Here is a 26,008-nt window from a genome sequence, read left to right as displayed (position 1 = left end):
TAAACCTGTTATTTAAGAAGAAAGATTTATTTGTGTTACGTCACGGCCAGCAGAGGACACTGGCTCGACTCTTGACGAGTCACGTGACATTGTTTTTGTTCGCTCGCTTCTGGATTGAGCATTTCGTATTAAGTGATTTTAATTTGTCCAAGGTGTCCATGCTTTGAGTTTATCATGTTCTTTATTTAAATGCCTGGGTAACTGAGCACTTGGCTCAGTATTATATAGTGTCTTTAGTTGATCCTGGTTAGTATTGTTTGGATCAATAGTCTCGTTTGTTTTCCATGCCTCAAATGTTCTCGTTTCCCGGTGAAGACCGTGTTTACTTTAATCGTGAGTTTTGTGTCTAATAAAGACTGTGACCATGCACCTGCATTCAGACCTTCAGTCTACGTTTCGTAACAATTTTTATAAATTATATCATGGTTATTCAAAATAAATTCCATATAAAGGGAAAATCATGCCTGAAGACAAGTTTATAGCAGTATTGGCTTTAGTTTATTTTATATACAAACACGATACTTGGTTAAATCTTATCCTCCCGATAATCTGATTCCTCACTTGTTTTTTACCATGGTTTTGCCTTTCGATTTGGATTTGTCTGCCCATCTCTTCAATAAAGCTCTTAACTGCACTTGTATCTGTCACCAAAATTCCATTACATCTCACTATGTAGTTATAGAACACCAACATTTTATGGATCAGTGAATAATTAAGCAGGGTGTGGGATTGCTGTTATTCTCTGCAGGTATGTTTACCTGTTTTTCCGGTTCCTTCATTTCAGATGTACTTGCAGTTTTGGTTTGATTGTTCTATGTAAATGATACATTTGGAAAGACTTTAACATGTTCTTAGTGTCACTAATGTCTTTTATGTATAAATGTTATTTAAATGCAATTTACTTTCCTATTGTTAGGTAATGGAGGCAAAGATGGATGCAGTTGCAGATAAAACACCTCTTAATACAAAGTTAAACAAATCCAAATCAGATTCAAGGTCAAAAACAGGCACGTTCATGTGATGAGCAAACAGATTAAAGCAGGCAAGGCAAACACATACAAAACTGATCATATACTTTGAAAATTGCTTGTGAATGAAAGTCTCTTTTTTAAGAGTCCTGAGTGAGTGCAGTTGATTGAACACAGGTGAATGGGAGCAGGGTTGCTTGTGTGTTTATGGTGGGAAGTCAAGTCAACCATATACAGCTGGTACAGTAAACAGTGAAATGAAACAACGTTCCTCCAGACTCACGGTGCTACATTAACCAAGACACTAACCACTTGAGACAATACAGAAATAAATAAGACCTACACATTTTTTACATAAAGTGCATGTACAAACATATGCTAACAACACAACAGAGTACAGTAACTACTAAACTGGAGTTCATGGACTGCTGTAACCTGAAAATTATCGCTTTTAGGGGAAACACTTTAATATTGCTTGTGGTTGAGATACATGAAAAGAGAAATATTTTTCAGTTCAGTAAAGTCTGTAAATTATAGGCCATTATACATTTCTGCATGAAATTAAAATATCTTCAAATAATGTATTCTTAAATAGGCCAAGAGTCCATCATAATGTTATGTATGGTTATGGGAGTGGCTTTCATACAGTATACAGGCTTGTACTGCATAAAACAACTGCAGAAGGCAGAAGCACAAAGAATTTTCACTACTACAGAGTGTGGATCCACTAAAGTCATCTAGAGACTAAAGCTTTAAGGTATGAACTATACAACAATTTATTATTATAATGCTTATAATACTGCTTAATATATTTCAATATTTATTTATATATTTAAATAAATTATGTAAACTAATGATATATAAAGTTTGTTTTGGAGGTTATTGATGACAAGTTTTTTTTTCTCTTCACAGCTTTGATAATGACTATCACAAATCTGCTCATCAAGAAACTGATCTATATGTATCTTATAATGATCCTCATGGCAAGTCAGACTCTGGCCTTCATGCCTTTGTGGTCGAGATCCAAGAAGCATCAGGACATAACTCGTGAAGCAATTTTACAGGCAACAGCCGATGTCTGCAAATCGCAAGCACTCCAGGAGGGACGAGATTTTGTTATGGTGAATAAAACTCTAAATCTATTAAAATATAAAGTTTTAAAAAAAACATTTTGGTAACACTTCCTATGACAGCCATGCTTATAATGAATTATAGTCCCATTTAAAATTATTTATAATTAAAGACATAAAGACCCATACTTTTTTATAGCTACATTTATATTATTGTTATAATTACTTATAAGCGATACACTTACTTTTTCAATGCCCATGCTCATAATCCATTATACACCAATTTATAAGTATTAATTAGTCAGTCTTATGGTTCCATTAATGTATTCAGAACAATGCATCCTGCATTTTTATAATGTTATTAAATTAGTTAAAATGACATATTAGTAATGCAGATTTATTTCTATGTTCAATAAGTAAATTATTTTATATTGTTGATAGCTGTGTCGTGCTGCCTTAGAAATACTTATTGAGAGTTATACAATTACTAACCTTTATAAATGCATCATTGATGGCTTCAAGTAAAGTGAAAGCATAGGATGCAGTTTCCATAATACAAATGTTAAGAAATCATGAAGATGTGCTTACTATGCATTATAAATGCCTTAATTAGTCAGTCTTATGGTTCCATTAATGTATTCATAAAAATGCAGCCTGCATTTCTATAATGTTATTATATAACGTTATTATACCATAGTTATAATGACTTATTAGTAATGCACAAAAAATTTCCAAATGGCAAAAAAAAAATTAAATAACAAATTGGAAAAGTACAGAACTCTTAGCTACAAAATGAGCAATTTCACAAATAAAAAGTATTTACTGAAATCAGCACCAGAGCCGTGTTAGCACTGTCATATATGTAATATAGGCATGCAGAAAGTGCTGTTTCCACCTCCTATGAAATGGAGGTGGGATTAAAAATAACTATTTACAACAAATATGAAATTGCGAAATATAAACTATTATATGCAAAATAGGAACAAAATTGCAAAAAACCTAAATAAAAAAAATTAAGAGTCAGAGTCTAGTGCACATCATTGAGCTTGGCTGTCCTTGATATCATCCCCACTCACTGAAGACCAAGACTCAATACTTGGTTAAATCTGATGCCTCACTTGTTTTTGAGCACAGTTTTGCCTTTCAATTTGGACTTGTCTGCATGTCTCTTCAATAACGCTTTAAACTGCACTTGCATCCGTCATGTAAATTCCATTACTTCACACCATGTAGTTACAGAACACAGAGTATAATATTTAGGGATCAGTGAATCAGTAAGCAGGGTTTGGGATTGCTGGTAATTCTCTGCTGGTGTGTTTACCTGTTTTTCCTGTTCCATCATTTCAGATGTACTTACAGTTTTGGTTTGATTGTTGTACTGTAAATCGAAAAAAGTTGAGGTTTTGTCTCTCTTGGCAAAGGTTGAAGTGTTTACAATTGTCACTGGATCGCATGGCCTCTTCTCTGCCACCTGTGACACGTCATTGACAGCTGCAGCCTCCATTGGCTCAGACACGCTGAGCTTGTGGCTTCATCACTCCAAAATCCACAATTCTAGACCTTGTGGCTACCATTCTTTCATCAATGGCCAGGCTCTGGTGAGACTGGTAGTATACCCTGCATGTCAATAAGAGCTGCTTCCTGATGGACTTCACATAAAAGAGCTAGTCATAGCCAGTGGTGCCTTTTAGCTGGTCATTATGCTCATCAAATTTGACATTGCTCTTGTACAGGATTCAGAAGGTGACTTATCTGTGTGTAGTTTGGGGAGTTGTAGTCATTGTCCATGTTTGTAGTTTTCAGTGCATTCTGGAAAATGGAGTCATGAGTTTGCCATGACATGAGTCCCAGGCATGTGCAGGACTTGGTTGGCCGTCTCATTGACCTCGGACAAGACCATGGCTTGAGAGGCCATCTCGTCGACCTCAGACAGGAACTTGGCTTGAGAGGCCATCTCGTCGACCTCAGACAGGAACTTGGTGTGCTCTCTGAAAAACAAACATGATATCAAGGTTTGATATAGACAGAGAGCTAGTCAACTGAGTGTATTACTTCGCAAAGACATTGTGTATGAGAGTCTCTTTTATGTGTGGTAATTGCGAATGTAATTGGGAACAGGTGTCTCTTATTAGTCCTCAGGAGAAGGTGACATGTCTGTGTGTAGTTTTGGGAATTATAGTCATTGGCCATGTTTGTAGTTTGCAGTGCATTCTGGAAAATGGAGTCATGAGTTTTCCATGACATGACAATGTGAAAACAATTACTGCCATGCTACATGTGAAAAAATTCAGTTCCATTCGACATGCAAAAATGAATTTACATACCTGCAAAAAAGACATTTCCACACTACAAGCAAAAATTTTAAATAGAAAAAGCAACATTATTTTCGTACTTTTCAAGGACCGTGTCCACTCCATGCTGGAATGCTCCTTGGCACAATCCATGCTGTCTTCCTCCAAAAAAATGCCAAGAGATGATTGTGACATCACTACGTGAACTTTCTAGTAAAAAAATAGAAATTTAAAAAATGGAAGCACTAATTTTAGCGGTATTGCGCTATCCTGTACTTTACAACACAGCTTTGAATGATTATAAAAACAACTTAAAAAGAGAGTCTGCCTGGTTTTGACAGATGATGTCATATCCTGTTCCCGCCCATATTCACAGCTACGGCTGACAAACATATGCATGCTTAGCCTAATGTGAGCGCCCGTTAAAATAATTTATTTATTGGACACAGAAATAGATCTGTGTTACTAATAAGTCATAATAACTAATATAAAAACATTATAAAAATGCAGGCTGCATTTTTCTTAATAAATTAATGGAACCATAAGACTGACTAATTAATACTTATAAATTGGTGTATAATGCATTATGAGCATGGGCACTGAAAAAGCAAATGTATCACTTAACTGTTATTATAACGAAGTATAGGTCTTTATGTGTTGTTATAAATGTGTTTATAAAGAAGTAATACTTGCTAATAAATAATTATAAGTGGGGCTATAATTCATTATAAGCATGGGCTTCATAGAAAGTGTTATCGTTATTTCTTATAAAAACATTTTTCTATTATTTTTATATTAGGCTGTCTTGTGCCTTTCTTATTGCAGCCAGTCCCACTGACAGTAATGTCTGTGGCAGGAAGCTGTTACGCATCTGATTCAGCCAAAGATTTTCAAAGAAGTCTTGATAAGATAAATTGTCACAATGCCTGGGTCGACTTTCGGCATTTTTCTGACCATTCCTACCATTTTGACAACGAGTTGTTTTTGTCTGGGCGTCAAATTATTACTAATGGACTTTCAGCTGTCAAGTACAATGTCAAACAGCAGAGCTATCAAGCTGCCAGAGCCGAGCTTGGTAAAATCCTACACACTTTGCAGGTATGGCACCATGTTACTGTAGAATAGCAGCATTGCTAATAATTGAGGTGAAGATACTATGGTTGACTCTGCTTCATGTCTTTCTCTAAGGATTTCTACAGTCATAGTAACTGGATTGAAATGGGAAAGAGTGAACCTTATTCCAACCTGATTAAACCAGACACCCCAATTAACAACATAGCAGGTAAATGCACACTGTGTTGGTGTTTCTCTGTTGGTGTATTTGCTTGTTCTCCTGTTGAATGTACAGTACATTTAGCTTTAGTGTGTGTGTGTGTGTGTGTGTGTGTGTGTAATTGCATATTATACATTTGAAAAGACATTAATGATTAAGGTATTCTTAGTGTAAAAACAAATACACCCTGCTAAAGAATCCAGGCTGGCCTGATATTACCAGCTTCGCAGTGAAGCCAGGAATTCATTTCTGGGGTGGACATCGATTATACAATTATATGTGTTATATTGACAATTGCAACAAGCTCATGCATTCTGGGTGGATTCCAGACAGTAGTAGGAGTGGTGAATGCAAAAAGGTGTACTTAAATCAATTAAGGCACTATTTAAGGCATCAACCAATCTTGCCATATTTAATAACATTGCCATTAGACACTTTAACAATACATATCCACTGAACATGAATAAAAGAAGGTGCTAGAAATGGTAGAATTCTAGAACTATGCTTGTTTTTCTCTTGGTTAAACCTTCATCTGCTGACATTTTGATAGCTGTGAGCTCAGAGTGGAACTAGCTGGTGTCACGGACCGGAACATAAGGGAGGTTTAGGACGGATGCAAGTGCAGTAAAAGACGTTTATTATAGAGAGAGGCAGGCAGACAAATCCAAAACAGTAATCCAACATGTGCTCTAATAACAGGCAAAAGGTCGGGCAATATACAAACAGGCATAAATAGGGCGAGGCTAGAATCAGAGTTGAGAAACGAGAAAACGAGGTCATTGAACATGAAACGAAACAAGAAACAATCGCTTGGTAATGAGATTAACTCAATACCACACAATGTGCTACGAGACAGGGGTTTACATGACAAACGTAATCATGGGTTAAACACAGGACAGTTGAAACCAATGACAACACACATTCAGAAAAAAACAATGACAAAACAGGAGCGGAGACAGAACATAACCATAACAAAAGCATGTGTCCAGCATAAACAAAGTCAAGGTCATTGAAGACCAGAAAGCGTGCGTTCACTGAGGGCTCACACACCTGGCTCGTGCACGAGCATGCACTTCGGTTTTCTGAGCACACTGTGATATTGCAGCGCTGGCTCAAGGGGAAATCGTGACAGCTGGATTTCAAACAGAAACGTAAAAATGCACAATCCTGACTGGTTAATCATGTTTCTCACAATAGAAGCAGTTAGGAGGCTAGAAAATAGCTTACCTAGTAAAGCTGGTCTACCAGCTCCACCAGCTTTGGTTGTGTTTTAGCAGTTGGTAGCTGGTCAGACTAAGCTGCATTTTTTTTTTCAGCAGGACACATACTAATCTATTTTGGTCAACCATGAAAAGCTCCACTATAGATTTTAGCCGTCTATCTATGTCTATCTATAAATATGTCTGTCTATGTCTATCTATAAATATGTCTGTCTATGTCTATGTCTATCTATAAATCACAGATCGTTGACAAAGTAAAGCTAAAACAACTTAGTGTCTTAGAAACATGTCAGTCTACAACAAATCACAAGAACAGATTCATTGCTCTTTGGCAAGTCTTTGGAAATGTACAGGAACATCATTCTTCCTAAGGACTTTTCCTCGATTGGTGTTTGAATTATAATGGTAGAGAGCCCTGTCTAACATGCCACACCAAAATCTGTCACAGGTGTTCAATTGGGTGAAGTTATAGTGGCTGTGAAGGTCTTAGCATAAGTGAACTCGCTAATGTTATATAATGAAGAGTTTATGCACTGCAAATTAGAGCATCCTTCTCTATGTAGTGATTTCTCTAAGCCTGATCAGGCCTTCACATTCTTACCCCTCTGAGGGGCAGGAATTAAGAATGTGTGTAATGATTTAACATAGCATTATAGTGCTGTATCATGGCTGACCCTGCTCTCAAACAACAACTGCCTAACAAGTTGGGATATGCAAAGAAAACAATTTCACTGTACTGTAATGTACTGACAAATAAAGGCATACTGACCAATTAAGTGGAAAATAATCTAGGTTGTGCACCAAAGAATAAATAAGCAGATCATGTTGTATTGGAAATAAAACCGAGAAGTGTGATTTCATACAACATATATTTCTTATCTGTTTTGCCAGATTCTGAAACATGCAAGCCTTGTAATAGTAATGGCTGTGTAGGAAACATCCTGGAACCTGTCATTGCACAGCAAAAACTAACATCAGGATACTTTGGCTTTTCCAAACCAAAAGGTAATTTGGTAAATAGCTTAAGGCAATTTGTTAGAGATGAATATATATATATATATATATATATATATATATATATATATATATATATATATATATATATATATATATATATATAATTCATATTTTTTCCATTTGCCCTCTAAATAAATCTGTTTAATTTTCAGCCACAATAAAGACAAATGAAATCTTTTGTATTTTCACATTTTCATTTCTTCTTAAGGAAAGTGCAGTCATGGAGGACTTTTTGATGTATCAAGTTGGGGGCAAGGTGGCATAAATAAGGATGCTCGAGACTCTGATCACGGTTATCTGCATGAAATCGCAGCATCAGTAGCCACTGCTGCTACCAAAGAACTACTGCAAGACATTCGAGCGACAGTTGGAGATTCTGAGTTTCTTAGGTGTCCAAGTAATAGTATAAAACAGGATTTAACTAATGACATAAATGACACATTCATTTATGTGTCATTATTTTCATTTATGTTCATTATGTTTAATAAATGACATAAATGACACATTCATTTATGTGTCATTATTTTCATTTATGTTCTTTATGTTTCATTTATTTTCACATTCATTTATGTGTCATTATCATAGTACATATTTAGTATGTACTATGTACTTACTTCCTTAAGTAGGTGTGCCATATCTATTTGTATCTTTGTGTTATTTTCTGTCTTCACTTTTGCCATCTGATATTCACAGCAATACTCTGATGATTCCTCAAGAATAGTGTTAGAGATGTCAGGCTTTATCACATGTTTAAAAGTCATAATTGCATTTATTTACTCTGCCTCTTTTTTAGTGGAATACCCAGGTTTAACTGCTCATTGTATTGTTTTGTTTTTTCATCTGTCAGACTGATGGGACTCAGCCAGACTTCAGTGCTGTGTTTTGTTATTGACACCACTGGCAGCATGTCTGATGACATTGCAGAGGTCAGAAGAGTTACTTCAGCCATCATTGACAGTAAAACAGGCACAGCAGCTCAACCTTCAGAATACATCCTCGTGCCATTTAATGACCCTGGTAAATTTGATTCCTTGACTGCTGCTTGTTTATAAAATAGTCATACTAAATAGCATGCTATACTGCTACAGTAAGGTGTACGTGTAGGTAACATTCGAGAGTTTCATTTAATATGAACAGTGAATAGAGAATTGTGCTGACTAAATGCTTACTTTTCACACTACAACTGTATGTCCAATCATGTTTTATTTATCTTATACTGCAGCAAGTTTTTCCAGTGATGACACTATTTATGAATTAAAGTGTATTTTTTTTGTAGCAAATTATACTTTCATAGTTATAGTTAATGTTGTGGAACCTCCATTAAATAAGTAAGTTCCTCTTATCACTTACATTTCGTCATATATCAAGGAGGGAACTCCAGACTTCATTTCCCAGCAGCCACTGCACCATACTCATCAGTGTCACATGACCACCTGCACCTGATTTACGTTTCGGTTAATGAGCACACTAGTATATATGCCACTGTTTGCACTGCTTTCTTTGTCTCACATATCGTCTGTCTATGCTTTTGTCCATGCGTCCATGTTTAGGTTTTGCCACAGTATTTTGCCTCTTGTTATTGTGTCTTTGTATTTTGTTTTTGTTTGTTTATTAAATGTTAGAAGATCTGCGCTTGCTTCCGTATCCTTCTTTGTAACGTGACAGATCTGTGAAAGCAGTGCAAACAGTGGCATATATACTAGTGTGTTCGTTAAGCGAAACATAAATCAGGTGCAGGTGGTCATGTGACACTGATGAGTATGGTGCAGTGGCTGCTGGGAAATTAAGTCCAGAGTTCCCTCCTTAATATTTGACATATTTTATCAGCTATAAACAGTCATTCCATTTTTTTTCTGCTTTCATGAAGTTAATAAGAGAAAATGCAGCTTGTCATGTTACCAAGGAACTGAAAACAGACCTCTGTCCTGACTTCCCTCCATAAATTTTAAATAGACATTATTAGCTCAGTTGTATAAATGAGATAAATTTAAGTTGCTCTGTATAAGGGCGTCTGCCAAATGCCATAAATGTAAATGGACACCTGACCTTTACACTCATATGTGATTTTTCCCCAAACTGTGGCCGCAAAGTTGGAAGCACACAATTGTATAGAAAGTCTTTGTATCCTGGAGCATTACAATTTCCCTTCACAGGAACTAAAGGACCCTAGCCTGTTCCAGCATAACAATGGCAGCATGCACAAAGTGAGGTCCAAGAAATGCAATGGTTGGAGTGGAAGAACTCGATTGGTCTGCACAGAGCCTTTGGGATGAACTGGAATGCTGACTGCACTCCAGACCTCCTCACCCAATATCAGTGCCTGATCACACTAATGCTTTTACGGCTGAATGAACACATCCCCACAGACATGCTCCAAAATCTACTGGAAAGCCTTTCCAGATGAGTGGAGGCTTATAGCAGCAAACGATGGACCAACTTTGGAATGGCATTTTCAACAAGCACATATGGGTATGATGGTCAGGTGTCCACATACTTTTGGCCATTTACTGAATCTATTGAAATGGTAACATATTAGAACAAGTACAATAATATAAACCTGTGATTTGTCTTGCAGCCGGAAATACTGTCAGAGCTGCTGTTTAAAAAAAAAAAAAAAAAAAACCTCAACACCCTCTGACCAATCAGATTCAAGAATTCAACCAGCACTGTAGTATATTTAAGAGATAAGACCTAACATAGAGTGTCTTATCAGAAAATTATAAACAACGTGAAGGTTAAAAATGGCATGATGTTATCATTTATGTACCAAGTGGTGTCATTTTGTTGTATTTACAAATGAATGAAAATGAAAAGAGGAAACTAATTTCTCTATTTATTAAGGTAACTTTTTGGTCCCAAACATTTTCACTGCAAATCAGGTACAAGTATTTTCTTTGCCCATGGCGAAAGCAAGCACAGGCGATATGGACGCTGGAAGGCGAGGATCAGGCTGAAGGCAAACTTGTAAAACAGGCAGAGGTCAGGCGATTGGGCAAACAGACAATACTAGGCAGCGCTGGGAATTGTAGTCAAAACACAATGCAGTAAATTCGAGAACCAGGTAAATCCAAAACAATGATGACGGCTTGGTGAACGGCAGAGACGAGACTGCTGAGGGTTTACTTTGCGAGTAACCATTGTTCTAAGCATGACCTAAATACTGTGTGTGTGATTGAGTGCAGGTGTCCGTAATCAGAACTCCTGAGAATGCGAGCGTGTGCGTGTATGGGAAGTGTAGTCCACGTTGGCCACGTTTGTAGTTTGCGCTGCACTCTGGGAACTGTACTCGCGCGATTGCAGCGACGTGACATAAAGAAAAATTTTAGATACTAGATTTGTGTATAAGCACGGCTAAAATGATTACCAAAAGGATAACATGGTTCAAACAAGCAAACAATAAATAAATAAATAACTTCCCTCTGTTCTTAAACATTCTTTCAGATTATGGCCCACTTTCAAGAACAACTGATCCTAATGTGTTTAAACAGCAACTCAGTGCACTTGAAGCTTCTGGTGGAGGAGATGCTCCTGAAATGTGTCTCTCAGGACTCCAGGTATGAAACAGTAATACAGTAATTTGCTGTTGGGTGTTCTATGTCATGTTGTTGAAATAAGCTTTTTAATGTCATTAATCATTCCTTGTTATTTTTGTATGATATATATGTAAAGAAAAAATTTACTTCTGATTCAAAATAATATTAACACAGACATTTTTTTTACCTTTTTAAAGATGATTTGCCTTTTAAAGGTAACTTTTATTTATTATTAAGTTGACTTCTTGGTTTTGTTTATAGTCTAGCAGCTAGCTGCTGTGTTCCATGTAATATCATTAACCAGGGTTGACAGGTTTCAGCAAAATTTCCAGCCAAACTACATTTCAAATTAGTCCAAAAATCTGGGCATTGGAAAAGGGGGATATGTTTTGTTTTTGTTTTGTTTTTTTACATGCATTTCTGAGTACAGACATTATCCACTCCATAATTCATCTTTCCTTCTCCCAATCTTCTCCCAAAAATTGTCTTCTAAATCATAGCTACACTGTCTGCACTTAGAGTTTGCAATTTTTTTTGGAAATTTGTTTGATTCAGTAAAAATTTTTTGCTATAAAAAAAAGAGTTCCCTTTCAAAGGGAACTCCACGTTGCGTTTAGCATAACACTATGGCAGCACCCCTCGTGTGCGACTGGCATCTGAAGCTTGTGTAAAATCATGCCTATTTATTGGCCTGCCATGATCAGGTGACGTGGCAATTAAGCGCGTCACGTGATATATATGGCACCTGTGAACCGCGCCGTCAGCCTTATTATCTTCAGCGAGACTGCATGTCAGTTGTTTGTGTAAAGAAACAAAAAGATGCTTAATTTCCTCTCTTTCTTTTCTCAAAATCTCAGACCTTTTCTATCCTTTTCAAAAAAGAGAAATAGAAAAAAGGAATGAGCGAGAGAGAAAAATATGAGTGAGAGTGTGTTACGGCTTACTCCCGTTTCATCATGGGGAATAGTGCACACTTTCTGTGTGAAGTGTCTATAGTTGGGCCATGCGATGGCAGCCTCGAGTGGCTGTGCATTGTAACGCCTACATCAGGCAGCTCCACTCGCAACTCGCTCTCTTCTCTGAAGCCGAAGTGAGTTGGGTTTCAGAGCCTCGCGGATCTGGGCCGGCCGCTGCCGAGGCAGCTAGCCATCTCAGGTCCAGGGGATCTCTTATGGATCCAGAAGAGGAGCCGGAGACGAGCGCTGCTCTATCTCTTGCTCTCTCTTCCGGGTCCAGCTCTCCACTGGATTTTGGTGCTCGCGCCACGACTCTTCCTTCTGCTATTGAAAGCCAAAAGGAAAAAAGAGGATAAAAACACACACAAAAATTATAGTAATAATTCCTCTCTGACTCCGAGGAGCCAGAATGGTGTACTAAAAACTGAAAGCAGCATATAAAGAGCTGCTTGAAGTGATTACTAAGGCTGGATGAGTTTTTTTCTCCGCTGTGAAAGTAAATCCCTCACACTACAGAAAACTCCCCTTTCTTCCAGAAGTGCATGACAAAATATCAGGCTTCTGGGGAAAAACCATGCATAAGCCGTATCTATAACCCCACGATTTTGGATTATTTGGCCATTGTGGGGAATGAACAGCATGGCTATTTATCTATGCTGAAGGTGGAGGAGGCGCTTGCGAGCTACCTCTCTCCATTGACGTCAGGTAATTTAGGGGGCCAGCTTTGCCACCCAAGCCACCATGGCATTGGTGGGCAAGGCCGATGCAGTAGTAGTCTTGCTTGTGGGTCACTGCAGACAATGACAGTGTTGCAGGCCTACCAAGCAGACCTGCTGAGTGAGCTCGACATATGGTGGCATTCAGCCAGTTCCTTCCCTGATGTATTGAGTTCAGCACTAGTGCGAGGGAGAAACAGACGGCAAGTATGGCACCCAACCCCCGCAAACAGTCAGGGGAACCAGTCGGCCACAGTCGCGGTCTGCTACCAGGCCTGATCTGAGAATGGTCATAAAGGCCAAGCAGACAATGAAGAGCGGTCCTGAGGGGCTGTGGAGGGACGTATCAGGGGACATGAGGTTGTTAGGGCAGTTAGCCCCCAGTGCTACTGTAGGGCCTCCCCTACCCAAGTTTTCAGTGTTCTCTGGTCAGCGAGCTGTCACACGGCAACGAAAATCTGATCTGATTTCCCTCTAATAGAATGTGGAATAGTTAACGTCACTAAAAGACCATCTGGCAGCATGGAAACTAATGCCAAATGTGTCTCCATGGGTTCTGTCTACCATAGAAAAGGGTTACCGGGTCCAGTTTAGAGCTGCCCCCCCCCCGGGTTCAGAGGTGTGCTCACCACAGTAGTCCGCACAGACCAGAGCCCGACGTTAGCGCAGGAAGTAAGATCCCTCTTGGACAAAGGGGCCATAGAACATGTACCCCATTCCCTGAGGGAGGGAGGTTTTTTACAGCCATTATTTCCTGGTCCTCAAAAAATAGATGATGCGGCCAATTTTAGATCTGCGTCATCTGAACTGTACTCTTCCGACATACAGGTTCAAGATGCTGACGCCCAAACTTATAGCTCCACAGATTCAGTTTGAGGACTGGTTTGTGATGATAGATCTAAAAGGTGCATAATTCCACATAGAAATATCGCTAGCTTTATCCCCTCGCACTTTCACAAAGTGCATGGATGTCATTCTGGCTCCACTGTGACTCCAGGGCATCCGTGTACTAAACTATCTGGACGACTGGTTAATTCTAGCATGATCCAGGGAACTGGCGGTTCAACCTCAAAATTTTGTTCTCGCCCACATGAAGAACTTGGGGCTCAGGTTGAAGCTCAGAAAAGTATGCTTTTTCCAGTGCAGTGGACAACTTTTCTAGGGGTTATAAGGATTCTACTGCAATGAGGGTGTTTCTATCCCCAACATGCGTAGGGTCAATCCTATCAACATTGAGCAAGATAAAGCTGGATCTTGGCATCCCCCCCAGTCTCTATGGGAGACTATTGGAGCTTATGGGCAGCCAACATCATACCATTGGTCCTATTGCACAGGAGACCGTCTCAGTGGTGGCTGAGAAGTTGGGGGTTTCGTGAAAGTATGAAACCTCTGAGAGTAATCAGTGTCACACGGCGATGCCTACATGCTCTGAGAATTTGAGTGTCCCCGGTTTCTAGCCTTGGGTCACACTCTAGGGGTGTCTCCTTAGCACAAGGCGATAATGACACACCTCCCTCATGGCCTGGAGCGTGGTCTTAGACAGCTGTCCAGCTCACGGTCTCTGGAGTGGCCCTCATCTGGAGTGGCATATAAATTGCCTAGAAATGTGGCCCATATTTCTAGCGCTGAAATTCTTTCTTCCTCAATTATCATGTGTTTATCATGTGTTTACAGACAACACAGCGGTGGTCTCATATATTGACCACTAGGAAGGATTATGTCCGCACCCCCTGTTCAGGCAGGCACAACTAATTCTTCTCTGGGCAGAGGGAAAGTTTTGTTAGTGGGTGCAATGTACATTATGGGCAACTGGAATGTGGGGGCAGACATCCTGTTGAGGCAGGGGCTGAGGCCCAGGGATTGGTGGCTCCATACACAAGTGGTGGAGTCCATATGGCGGAGGTTTGGCCAAGCGGGACTGCATTTGTTCGCCTCCGAGGAGACAACACATTGTGGTTTGCCCTCAATCCTCCTGCACAATTAGGGTTGGACGCCATGGTGCACATGTGGCCGAGGTCACATCTGTACACTTTTCCCCCGATCGTTCTGCTCCCACAAGTTCTAGCGAGAGTTCACCAAGACAGTCTATGTCTGCTGCTAGTAGAACCATATTGGCCAGCTCGAATATGGTTCTCAGAGATAATATTGTATAAACTGTAGACCCAGTGAACTGCACAATAGCTACAGTTCTGGAGTTCTTACAAGAACGATTCTCAGTGGGGTGGGCTCCTTCTACAATCAGGCTTTACGTGGCCACCAGCCACGCCCCTGTTGATGGAGCCTCTGTGGGGCAACATCCTCTAACTTCAAGGTTTATGCATGGTGTCAGGCAGCTGAGGCCCATCTGCAGGCCGCGCATACCTTCCTGGAACCTTTCTGTGGTCCTGGAAGGTCTGTCGGGTTCCCCATTTCAGCCCTTATAGTGGATCTACTGTCTCACACCGGAGGGCTGATTTATCACCCTCGGCCGGAACTATGGAAACTTTGGTTCTGGCCCCTGAGGGGCACCAGCTCATAGATTCTGGTCTCACAACTGAGGTTGTAGAGACCATGTTGAACCCTAGAGCACCATCCACGAGGAAATTGTATGTGCTCAAGTGGTGGCTTTTTGTCTTGTGGTGTGAGGAACGCCAGCTAGACCCAGTGAACAGTGTAATAGCTACAGTCCTGCGGTTCTTACAAGGATGTTTCTCAGCGGGGTGGGCTCCTTCTACAATCAGGGCTTACGTGACCGCCATTTCGGCCAGCCACACCCCTGTTGATGGAGCCTCGGTGAGGCAACATCCTCTAACTTCGAGGTTTATGCATGTTGTCAGGCGGCTGAGGCCCATCTGCAGGCTGCGCATACCTTCCTGGGATCTTCTGTGGTCCTGGAAGGTCTGTCATTTGAGCCCTTAGCATCAGCCTCTGAGAAGCTTCAGACTCTAAAGGTAGCTCTTCTGCTGGCCCTGACATCTCTCAAGTGAGTAGTAGATCTACAAGCTCTCTCAGTTGCCCCTTCCTGCCTTGCCTTTACCCCTGGATTAGCCAAGGCCTTACTGATTATATTCCTAAGGCGCCTACATCTGCTGCCCAGCCTGTGGTGTTGCAGTCTAGAATTCTGCCCTCCTCTGTTCCTCACACTGGAACAAGAGAGAATGCACCTGCTGTGTCCAGTAAGGGCTCTCTGTACTTATGTCCACCGCTCCGGCCAGTGGCGTAAGTCGGAGCAGCTGCTGGTCTGCTTGGTGGCGAGAGAAGAGGTGATGCTGTGTCAAAGCAGTGCATCTCTAATTGGATAGTGGAAGCAATCTCTATCGCTTATGAGGTGCACGGTCTTGCTACGCCTCTGGGCATAAGGGCTCATTCCATTAGGGGGGTCACCTCGAAGGCTTTGTCCAATGGGGTATCCTTACAGGATGTGTGTGCTGCTGCAGGGTGGCCTACGCCACACACATTCATTCGATATTACAGCCTGGATATTCATTCCACCCTGGGCTCGATTGTCTTGCAGTGACCTTCAGGCTTGGGTCTTTTTGAACAGTCCGTACCCTCGGTATGATGGAGTGGGTATTCTCTTTCCCATAGTCTTATGCTAAACGCAATGTGAAGTTCCATTTGAAAGGGAACGTCTGGGTTACACATGTAACCCTGTTCCCTGAGAAGGGAACGAGACATTGCGTAGCTTTTTCATACCGGGTATGCCTGTGAATTGCGTCATTGCTTCAGATAATAGAGGCTGACGGCGCGGTTCACAGGTGCCATATATATATCATGCGACGCGCTTAATTGCCACATCACCTGATCATGGCAGGCCAATAAATAGGCATGATTTTACACAAGCTTCAGATGCTGGTCGAGTGCGAGGGGCGCTCCCATAGTGTAATGCTAAACGCAATGCATCCTTCCCTTCTCAGGGAACAGGGTTACATGTGTAACCCAGACGTTTTGTTTTAGCCCGATGTATAGATATGCATAGTGTATTAATAATTTTTTTTTTCCCATCAAGCAATGCCCATGCATGCCTTGTTTTCAACAATGAGATTGGTCAGTCACTCAGTCAGGCAGGTAATCAGTCAGTCATTCAGTCTGTAAGCCAGTAAGTCAGTTAATCAGTCAAAATTCCTGTTATAAGCTGGCTCCCTATATGATCCCTGTTTTATTTAAACAGTTTTAACTAAGTAGAAGCATCTTTTTTGTTTCAGCTCGCCCTGACTGGATCTCCACCACAGACTGAGATTTTTGTTTTCACTGATGCTGATGCAAAAGATACATTTTTGACAAGCACTGTGCAAGCACTGATTGAGATAACAAAGTCTAAAGTGAGTGTATGCAAATGTTCATATATATACAATCCAACTACTGTTATTTGGATTTTTTTATTATAAATGAACTAATCCATACTGCTTATTTATTTATCAATATCGATCATTTGCACATACATAAAGACTAGCTAATGTGGGCAGAACACTGATAAAATTTTCTTTCCCAATTTGAAGGTAACCTTCATGCTAACTAACATTTTCAGTTCTGGGCGTCGCAGAAGGAGTGCCAAGGCCATAGATGGCCAACAGCAAGTCTCCACTCGGCTTTTCATTCCACTTAACCCTGTCTACCAGGACCTGGCTCAGGCCTCTGGGGGCCAGGCTATTGAGGTTACCAAAGGAACCCTGTCCCAGGCTACTGGCATTATTGATGTTACCTCCAGATCTACACTGGTAATTAAAGAAATAATTTACACAAATATGGCTCAATCAGCTAAATTTCTGTTGTATTGTAAACATCATTTGGACTGCCATCCCTTTTTAGGGTGTATTCATGCCTCACTAGGCTCTAGATCCACTGCAACTGTGAACAGAGCAATGGATGTTACTGAAGATGACTAAAGGAATGAATTTTGCCATCACTGTAATGTTTGGATAGTGTTTTATGCTTTCAGTTATTGTAGTTGAACTTTCTTTGTGGACCCTGGAAGTGTTCTTTACATCCAAATTTCAGTTTTTCTTTGAATCTGAATGGTTTACTGTACAAGAATGGATTTTTGTCTAAATGAATGATATTGTGTATCAAATTAAATACTATTCAGCTTCAGATTTTAACAGTACAAAGGTTTACATTACACTTTATACAGAAAAGGGGCACTCACATTTCCATGTAACTTTTTATTTTTAGTACAGTACTGTAAATACAATAATACCACAGCACAATAGAGTGCAAAAATGCATCAATACAAAAAAACCATGTACAGTAGAAGCCAAAAATAATACATTGTACTGTAATACAGTAGCACTACAGTGCTACACTAAAGACACAGTCCACCTCACTGGACATCCTGTCACTCTTGTATGCCTGGCCACAGATTTTCATTGACATCACACCTAACATTTTCTCTTGCTAGGTAATGGGGGAAATTTTCTTGCATACCGCAACCATCTCCTGCAATGTTCTGCAGTGATGTCATTAAAAGCAACATCGATTGCAGCAAGCAGGGACATTCGGTCAAGACATTGAGGTCAATGATCGTAGGCTTTCCAATATTCACACCATTCTCTACTCTACTCACTCTACTCTACTTACTCTACTCACACCATTACTGCACACATTGTTATATTGCCCCTGCGGTAGCCTTGTACATCTATTTTGGCTCTGTGGACTATGACATTTCATCCACATATGCTTCCTTTGGCCAAATTGAAGCCAGCCTCATTCATGAACACAAGAGTGTGAGGGATTTCACTTACAAAAATTATATTACAAAAATTCCATATCAGTGATATTTAAAGAATACAGTATGCCTGACAGATTTTGATAACTGAATGGAATGTTGTGAATGTGATGACTTACACAATGAAATAATTCATATATATTTTGGAGAGTAGGACTATTTCACTGAGAAGCAACACATCAGTTTTTATCAACAAGACATACATTTGGTAACTTTGTGAATCATAGAGAATTGTTCTTATTCATTTGCATAGGGTCAAATCTGTTGTGAACAAGTGACCAGTGGAGTTTTGCATGTTACTTTGAAAATATTATTTATCATTTGAGTGGGCCAAAGCAATTGAGAAAAACAGTAAAGTCTCTGGTTTGGTAAGAACAAAAACCTGCAGCCTTAGAGACTCTCTATGGATTAGACTGGACAAATCTATTCTTACGGAATATAAATTCTACATCTTATTTTGGTATTTGCAAAGTCCTGTGACAAGATATGAAATGTTGCTTGCTCCTTGAAGGCTTATGCTTGGTTTCTGATTAAACTTTGGATTGTGTTTCTGACCCATGTAATGTTATCAGTAAAGTTCAGCACACATGTCAGAACTGTCTCAGCATGGTCATATGAGTATCTTGTGTGTAATGAGTTACACTCACTTTTTTGCTTCTTCAGGTCACTCTTTTTCAGGCTGTAAGAAACCCAGCCAAAGCTGAAAACTTCTCAGTCTTTGTGGATTCTTCTGTGCAAAACCTGACAATTTACATCACAGGCAACTCTCCATATTACACCATCACTAGTCCCTCAGGTGTAGATTGTTACATTAACTCAAAATCTCATTCTGAGATACTACAACACTCAGAAACTAATGTAATGATGCTATTATCTAACTAGGAGTCTCACAAAGCAGTGCTGAACTCAATGGGACTTTGGGCCTTATTCAGGAAGTTGGTAACTTCTACACAGTGCAACCAAATATCTCAGAGCAGACTGGACTGTGGCTCTTCAATATTACCTCAACACAGCCCTACACCATCAAAGTTGTTGGTAAAATAAATTCTCTCCTGCTTAGCTATGAATAAATAAAAGATGGAAGTAAAAAGTTTGTTAATGGTTCTGAAAATGTTCAGTGTGAATATATATATATATATATATATATATATATATATATATATATATATATATATATATATTTTTATCCAGGTCAAAGCCAGGTTGACTTCATCTTTGAGTTTGTAGAACTTTCCCAAGGGCTTCATCCAAGCTATGCTGTATTAAACAGCAGGCCTGCAGCAAGTAAGTGGCCAACTCTCCATAATCATGTAAAAATAAATTGGTTGTGATCAAAATCTTTCACTGTTTCTACTCTATTTTTTTCCCCTTAATTCAGAGACCAATGTCACCCTGTTGGTGTCCATGGTCGGTGGGGACACTGTGAGTCCTACAGAGGTGTCTCTGGTCGAAGCCTCAAGTTCAAACTCTTTAAATGGAACACTAGAAGAGGTAGCTAGTGGGCAGTACTTAGTGACCTTCAACAGCATCCCAGCAAGAGAGTTTACTGTTCGTGTAGTTGGACAGATCAGTTCCTCTAGATCTTCAGATAACACCTTTCAGAGACAGTCACCAACTCAATTCCAAGCATCAGCTGTGAACATTACTGTAAGTTTAAATAAAAAAAACTTAAACAAATAATAATAATAATAATAATAATAATAATAATAATAATAATAATAATAATGTAAGCTAATTAATCAACATTTTCAAAGGACTATGAAATCAACACAGCAATTTCCATCCAGCAAATAATCAAATTCGACATTTCTTTAACATTTCCTTGTTTTTAGGAGGGACTGTGTATTTTCTTGATATTGTATTTTCTGATCTCACCCTAAGAGTCAATGTGTTCATTCCAACATTTTCTAAAATCCTATTCATTAAGCACAGAGTATCCTGGAGTCCATCATTCCTTCTTGTTCACATTATTTACTGCTCATGAAAACTGCTCAAGTACAGTCAAAGTTTGCAAAGACTGATTATAATGGCATTTAAAGATATTTAGGGAAAAATATTTATTTCTTTCTACTTACCCTCAGACTGAACCTGTTGGAACAATTGAACCAGGAAAACAAGTCACTCTGCCTTTCAGAGTGGCAACCAACGGCTCTGGAGGGAGCTTTAGTATCAGTGTCAGCAATGATCGCAATTTTGAAACTCGCTTTAACACATCCATAACTCTCGAGAGTGGGGGCAGTGCGAATGATACAGTAACTCTGACTGTTCCTGAAAATACTTCCTCGGGAACTGATGTCACTGTGACGATCCAGGCTGAAGCACCTGATGGAAGCGACTCCAACTATGCTGTGCTGCGTCTTGCTGTTATTGCTCCGGTAATTATTTACGTTACATTAAATATTCCAATATGTTCTCAAGGAATTCTCAGTGCTTAAATTCAGATGTTGAATAGGAGGACATTGAGATTTCAAAGCTTAGACGTAGGGCTGTCAATTAATACAAAAAAAAATTAATCTAAATTAATTACATGGTGTGCCGATGAATTAATCACATTAATTGCAATTAATCACACATCAATTTTACCACATCACACATCAGAAATTACCCTCCAAATTACCCCCAGTCATTATTGTGTTATATGAGAAAAGCATTGAATAGATATTGCAAAAAGTAGCTTTAGAAAGAAATATATTATTTTATTTGATTCAACATAGAATTTAATACACAAACTTTTAGGTTGCATCAGAGGACGCAATTCGAAATGCTTCCATCAACACCCTTCCACCATATTAACAGGCCTACAATCCATAGCAATCTACAGAAGCCCTGAGAGGCCATGCATTATTATTTTTCTTTCTTTCTTGTTTTATCATGGTCACAACGTAATTTTCTCGTGATCTCCACATAACAAGTAGTTTTCTTGTGATCTTGACGCAAGAAAAATAGTTGTTTCTCACGATGTTGACATAAAAGATTTCTCATGATCTTGTGATCTTGACATAAAAAGCTGTTTTCTCACTAAGTCATTTTATTGCGAGAAAATCCCGCACCTTATGAAGGGGACTGGTATTGCATCCACATTGGTGCATCTTCACCATTGGCATCATAAATTTAATAATTGCTTGCCAGCTGTTGAGATGGATTTTATCTCTGCATTAAGAGGGAGGGGTGTTCCCTTATCAAGTATCCGACAGAAAGTCGTCAATCATTGACAGACATAGAGCTATTTCAACTTGAGTCTCCAATCAAAGTAAAACCATTTTGTTCATCCATGATGATGCAGGATTGAGCTAAGCTTCTGCTGCCTCCAAACAATAAAAGCAACATGTTATTTCGAGTACACAGAAAAATTAAGTCGTGATCACGATAAAATAACTTTTGTTAAGTCAAGATCATAAGAAAACAAAGACAAAAATGAATAATGCATGGCAGCTTATGGCTTAGTTGGCAATCCATTTAGCTTTTGGATTTGTTAGCTTTTCCAATGTACACTTACTAATATTGTGCTGCCTGCTCTCGGTCAACATGGTTTGGTGGAGTGTGTTGACTGTAGCAGCTGGGGTTGTGCTAACTGTAAAGCTCACTTAAGCATCCCTTGAGTTCAGCTAGTATTTTAAGTTAGAATTGCTTCGATGGTATGCAAATTCGTTATTGCAAAAGACTTTGTGCTTACCAGTGCTTCCATCTGGATGCATTTTGAATTTAAAATTTCCCTTCAGAGGACAAAGCAGAGGTTGGTCATCGCCTTGTCTCATGCTAGTCACTAAGCAACTGTATGCAATGTAAGAGGACGTACAGGTCTGGGGCGGGTGTGCATTAAATGCGTTAATCATTTCAACACATTATATTTTCATTAATTAATCAAACTAAATTAACACGTTAAATTGACAGCCCTACTGAGAAGTCACTATATTAGATCTCAATACCACAGCTACTCTGATATTCATTTCCTATTTGTGTGGCAGTCTGGGAAATCCTGTCAGACACTTCGACTTTCATAGATAAACAAATATTTAATAATACATTATAATTTACAATGCAGATACTATACTTTGAGTTTTATATTGAGTGTTATAGTGCACTACAACATTAGTGTCTCAGTGTTGAGTCATGGAAAAAAGATAATTAATTTATGGAAGTATTTTCATTTATTTTGATTGTAGACATTTGTCCTATTAGGGATAAAGGTCATTTGTTCTATTTTAACACATCTTCTTTTATCAATTGCAGTAGAGGTGTGAAAGTAAGCTTAAAGAGATCTTGACATTTCGAAGATATGATGATTCCTAGATATTCCTAGAACAGTAGATACCCAGCAACAGTACTCCTGTGTGGCTCAGACAGTAGTAGAATTTCTGATTTGGACCAGTTAATTGAGTAATCAGACACGTTTTTTTTTGTTTGTTTTTTAACCTGTTTATCAGATCATGCACTGGCAGAAGGGGTGTTGATGTATTTGTTATATATAAAAATGTAATCTGCATAAAGGCTTATTTTATAAGAGTGTGAGTTACTCTATAGTCCTGTAATGGTTTTATTTTCTCTGATTACTGCAGCAAGTGGCTCTAAAGTAATGGTGACAATGGGCAAACTTGTCTTGTTCCTCTATGTAAGGTGAATGGTTTAGAGATGTATCCATTGGTTATAGAGTAATTGAGTGAGTTATATAATATTTTGATCCAGTTTATGGTACTCCAACATTAAGCAACCATAAATGTATTTCACCAAAATTCAAAAAAAGAAAAAAAGGAAGTCTGCTTAAAGATGTCTAAAACCTTGTTAGTTATATCTGATTTCACTACACTGTAAATGTAAATATTTGATCAAGTTGCTGAATATATGCATCCCATTTTGAAACAGACATAATCCTAATCAATTCCACTTGTAATACTGGAAATTTACTAATGCTCCTGTGTGACAATCAGAATGAAATCTTAAAAAGCAATTTCTTCCATTTTCATCTTTGGTGGTACTTAGACTTTAAAATGCTAAATGTTTACTTGTGGTTGAGATATATGTAAACATCAACATTTCACCATGTGAAGGGTTTTCACAGACTGCCACACATTTTAGTTATAACAGACAAGTTATTAAAGGCAAATTGTGTAGTAACTCAACTGTTTTTCTGCTTCTTTAAGGTAACAGATTTTACTCCTCCCATGTGTGAGGAAGTTACTGTAAATGCTAACTGTTCAGGCAACTGCAGCCTTTCCACATGGTACCTCACTACCAACATGACTGATGGAAATGGATCAGGCATTCAGAGTGTGAGAGTCTTCCAGGGAAACGGCAACCTCAGCACCACCACTGTGCTCAGTGACACGGGCGTGAATGTCACTATGGTCGTCTATAACTCCTCTTGCTGTTCCTCAGACCTGGAACTGGTTGCTGTGGATGCAGTGGGAAATGTTGCCACCTGCTTCAAATCTGTAAGAGCTATAGAACCAAGCACCAGCACTGCACCCCCTGTAACAACCACCAACACCACCACTATCAACACTACTACAACTACAACATCTCGTCCCACCAGCACTAATGGTGTAGAATGTTGTTTGTTTCTGCCAGTCTTCCTTTGGTTAAATTTAGGAGTCTTAATTTACCAATTCATATAGCTCTAGGAAATACCTAAATTGATCTGAATTTGAATCAGAATGACATATTTAATCCTACATAACACCTTTTAAGTAGTGCTTTTACCTAGAGTGAGTAGTAAATTAACATTGTGAAACACACTTTAATCATAAACTTTATTTTTCTATCTAACTATAAATCACTGAATAAAAGCAAGGAAATCTTACTTGTTTAACCTGTGTATAAACTCTGAGGGCATTAATCTTGGATTTTAAGGCTTTATTATTTATTTAAGGGATTATTATTCATTTAATGGCATTAGATTACAGTGGTGCTAAAAGTGCTTAAAAAAATAAAAGAATCCAATTAAACAAATGAGACAAATATATTATACTTGGTAATTTATTTATTGAGGAAAATGATCCAATATTACATATCTGTGAGTGGCAAAAGTATGTGAACCTCTAGGATTAGTAGTTAATTTGAAGGTGAAATTAGAGTCAGGTGTTTTCAATCAATGGGATGACAATCATGTGTGAGTAAGAGCTACATTATATCTAAAGAGCAGGGATCTATCAAAGTCTGATCTTCACAACACAAGTTTGTGGAAGTGTATCATGGCACGAAGAAAAGATATTTCTGAGGACCTCAGAAAAAGAGTTGTTGATGTCCATCAGGCTGGAAAAGGTTACAAAACCGTCTCTAAAGAGTTTGGATTCCACCACTCTGCAGTCAGACAGATTGTGTACAAATGGAGGAAATGTAAGACCATTGTTACCCTCCCCAGGAGTGATAAACCAATAAAGATCACTCCAAGAGCAAGATGTGTAATAATCCACAAGGTCATAAAAGAACCCAGAGTAACTTCTAAGCAACTAAAGGCCTCTCCCGCATGGGCTAATATTAATGTTCATGAGTCTGTCTTCACGTGAGCAATTGACAACAGTAGGGTGCATGGCAGGGTTGCAAGGAGAAAGCCACTGCTCTATAAAAAGAACATTGCTGCCTTTCTGCATTTGCTAAAGATCTATTGTAAAAATGTTTTGTGAATGGATGATAGATATTTTTGGTTTAAATGAGATGTCATGGCCACCACAGGCAGTTTCATGCTCATTTCCCATATACAACAACTTCTTCAATTGTCTTCCTCATTTCCTGTGTTGGTCAGGCTCATCTGATTGTTATTTTCCTGATTTGCTCCTCTATTTAAGTTTTGTGTTTTCCCCTCTTGTTTGTTGGAGGATTTTGTCAGGTTTTGTTGGGTTTTTGTTATATTTGTGTTCAGTTTATGTACTGTAAGTTTGTGTTCATGCCTGAGCTTGAGTTTTTGGTCTTGGTCCCTTGTGTTTTTCCTTGTGTGTCGTTAAAGAAGTTCAGAAACGTTACCGGAAACACTTACTTGCACTTATTGCTGCACAAGAGGGTCGCACCAGATACTGACAGCAAAGGTTCATATACTTTTGCCACTCACAGATATGTAATATTGGACCACTGTTCTTAATAAATAAATAAATAAATAAATAAATAAATGAATATCTGATGATGTTTTAGGTCATATTTATGCAGAAATGTAGAAAATTCTAAAGGGTTTGCAAACTTTCAAGCACCACTGTAAGTGCACAGGTAACATTTATGCTAAGCTCGTTAAAAACTGTTTTTGCCTATGATCTATAGACTGTTGCATTAATC

General features: G+C 38.9%; 1 protein-coding gene across 1 annotated transcript; it reads left to right on the top strand.

Moving 5' to 3' along the window:
* Positions 1–1,512: 1,512 nt before the first annotated feature.
* On the top strand, positions 1,513–25,765 carry LOC128606065 (von Willebrand factor A domain-containing protein 7-like). Its single transcript, XM_053622059.1, has 16 exons — positions 1,513–1,725; positions 1,881–2,089; positions 5,155–5,427; positions 5,518–5,611; positions 7,714–7,827; positions 8,048–8,228; positions 8,687–8,856; positions 11,281–11,393; positions 17,229–17,345; positions 17,523–17,741; positions 19,412–19,544; positions 19,631–19,783; positions 19,940–20,032; positions 20,127–20,395; positions 20,830–21,123; positions 23,887–25,765. Exons 2-16 carry the CDS (start codon positions 1,889–1,891, stop codon positions 24,358–24,360), a joined length of 2,898 nt encoding a protein of 965 aa, XP_053478034.1. The 5' UTR covers positions 1,513–1,725; positions 1,881–1,888; the 3' UTR covers positions 24,361–25,765.
* The last annotated feature ends 243 nt before the right edge of the window (positions 25,766–26,008 follow it).

This window comes from Ictalurus furcatus, chromosome 3 (assembly GCF_023375685.1).
Source record: "Ictalurus furcatus strain D&B chromosome 3, Billie_1.0, whole genome shotgun sequence".
NCBI lineage: Eukaryota > Metazoa > Chordata > Actinopteri > Siluriformes > Ictaluridae > Ictalurus > Ictalurus furcatus.
The sequence above is the reverse complement of the archived record's forward strand: the minus strand, read 5'-3'. Positions and strand labels throughout refer to the sequence as shown.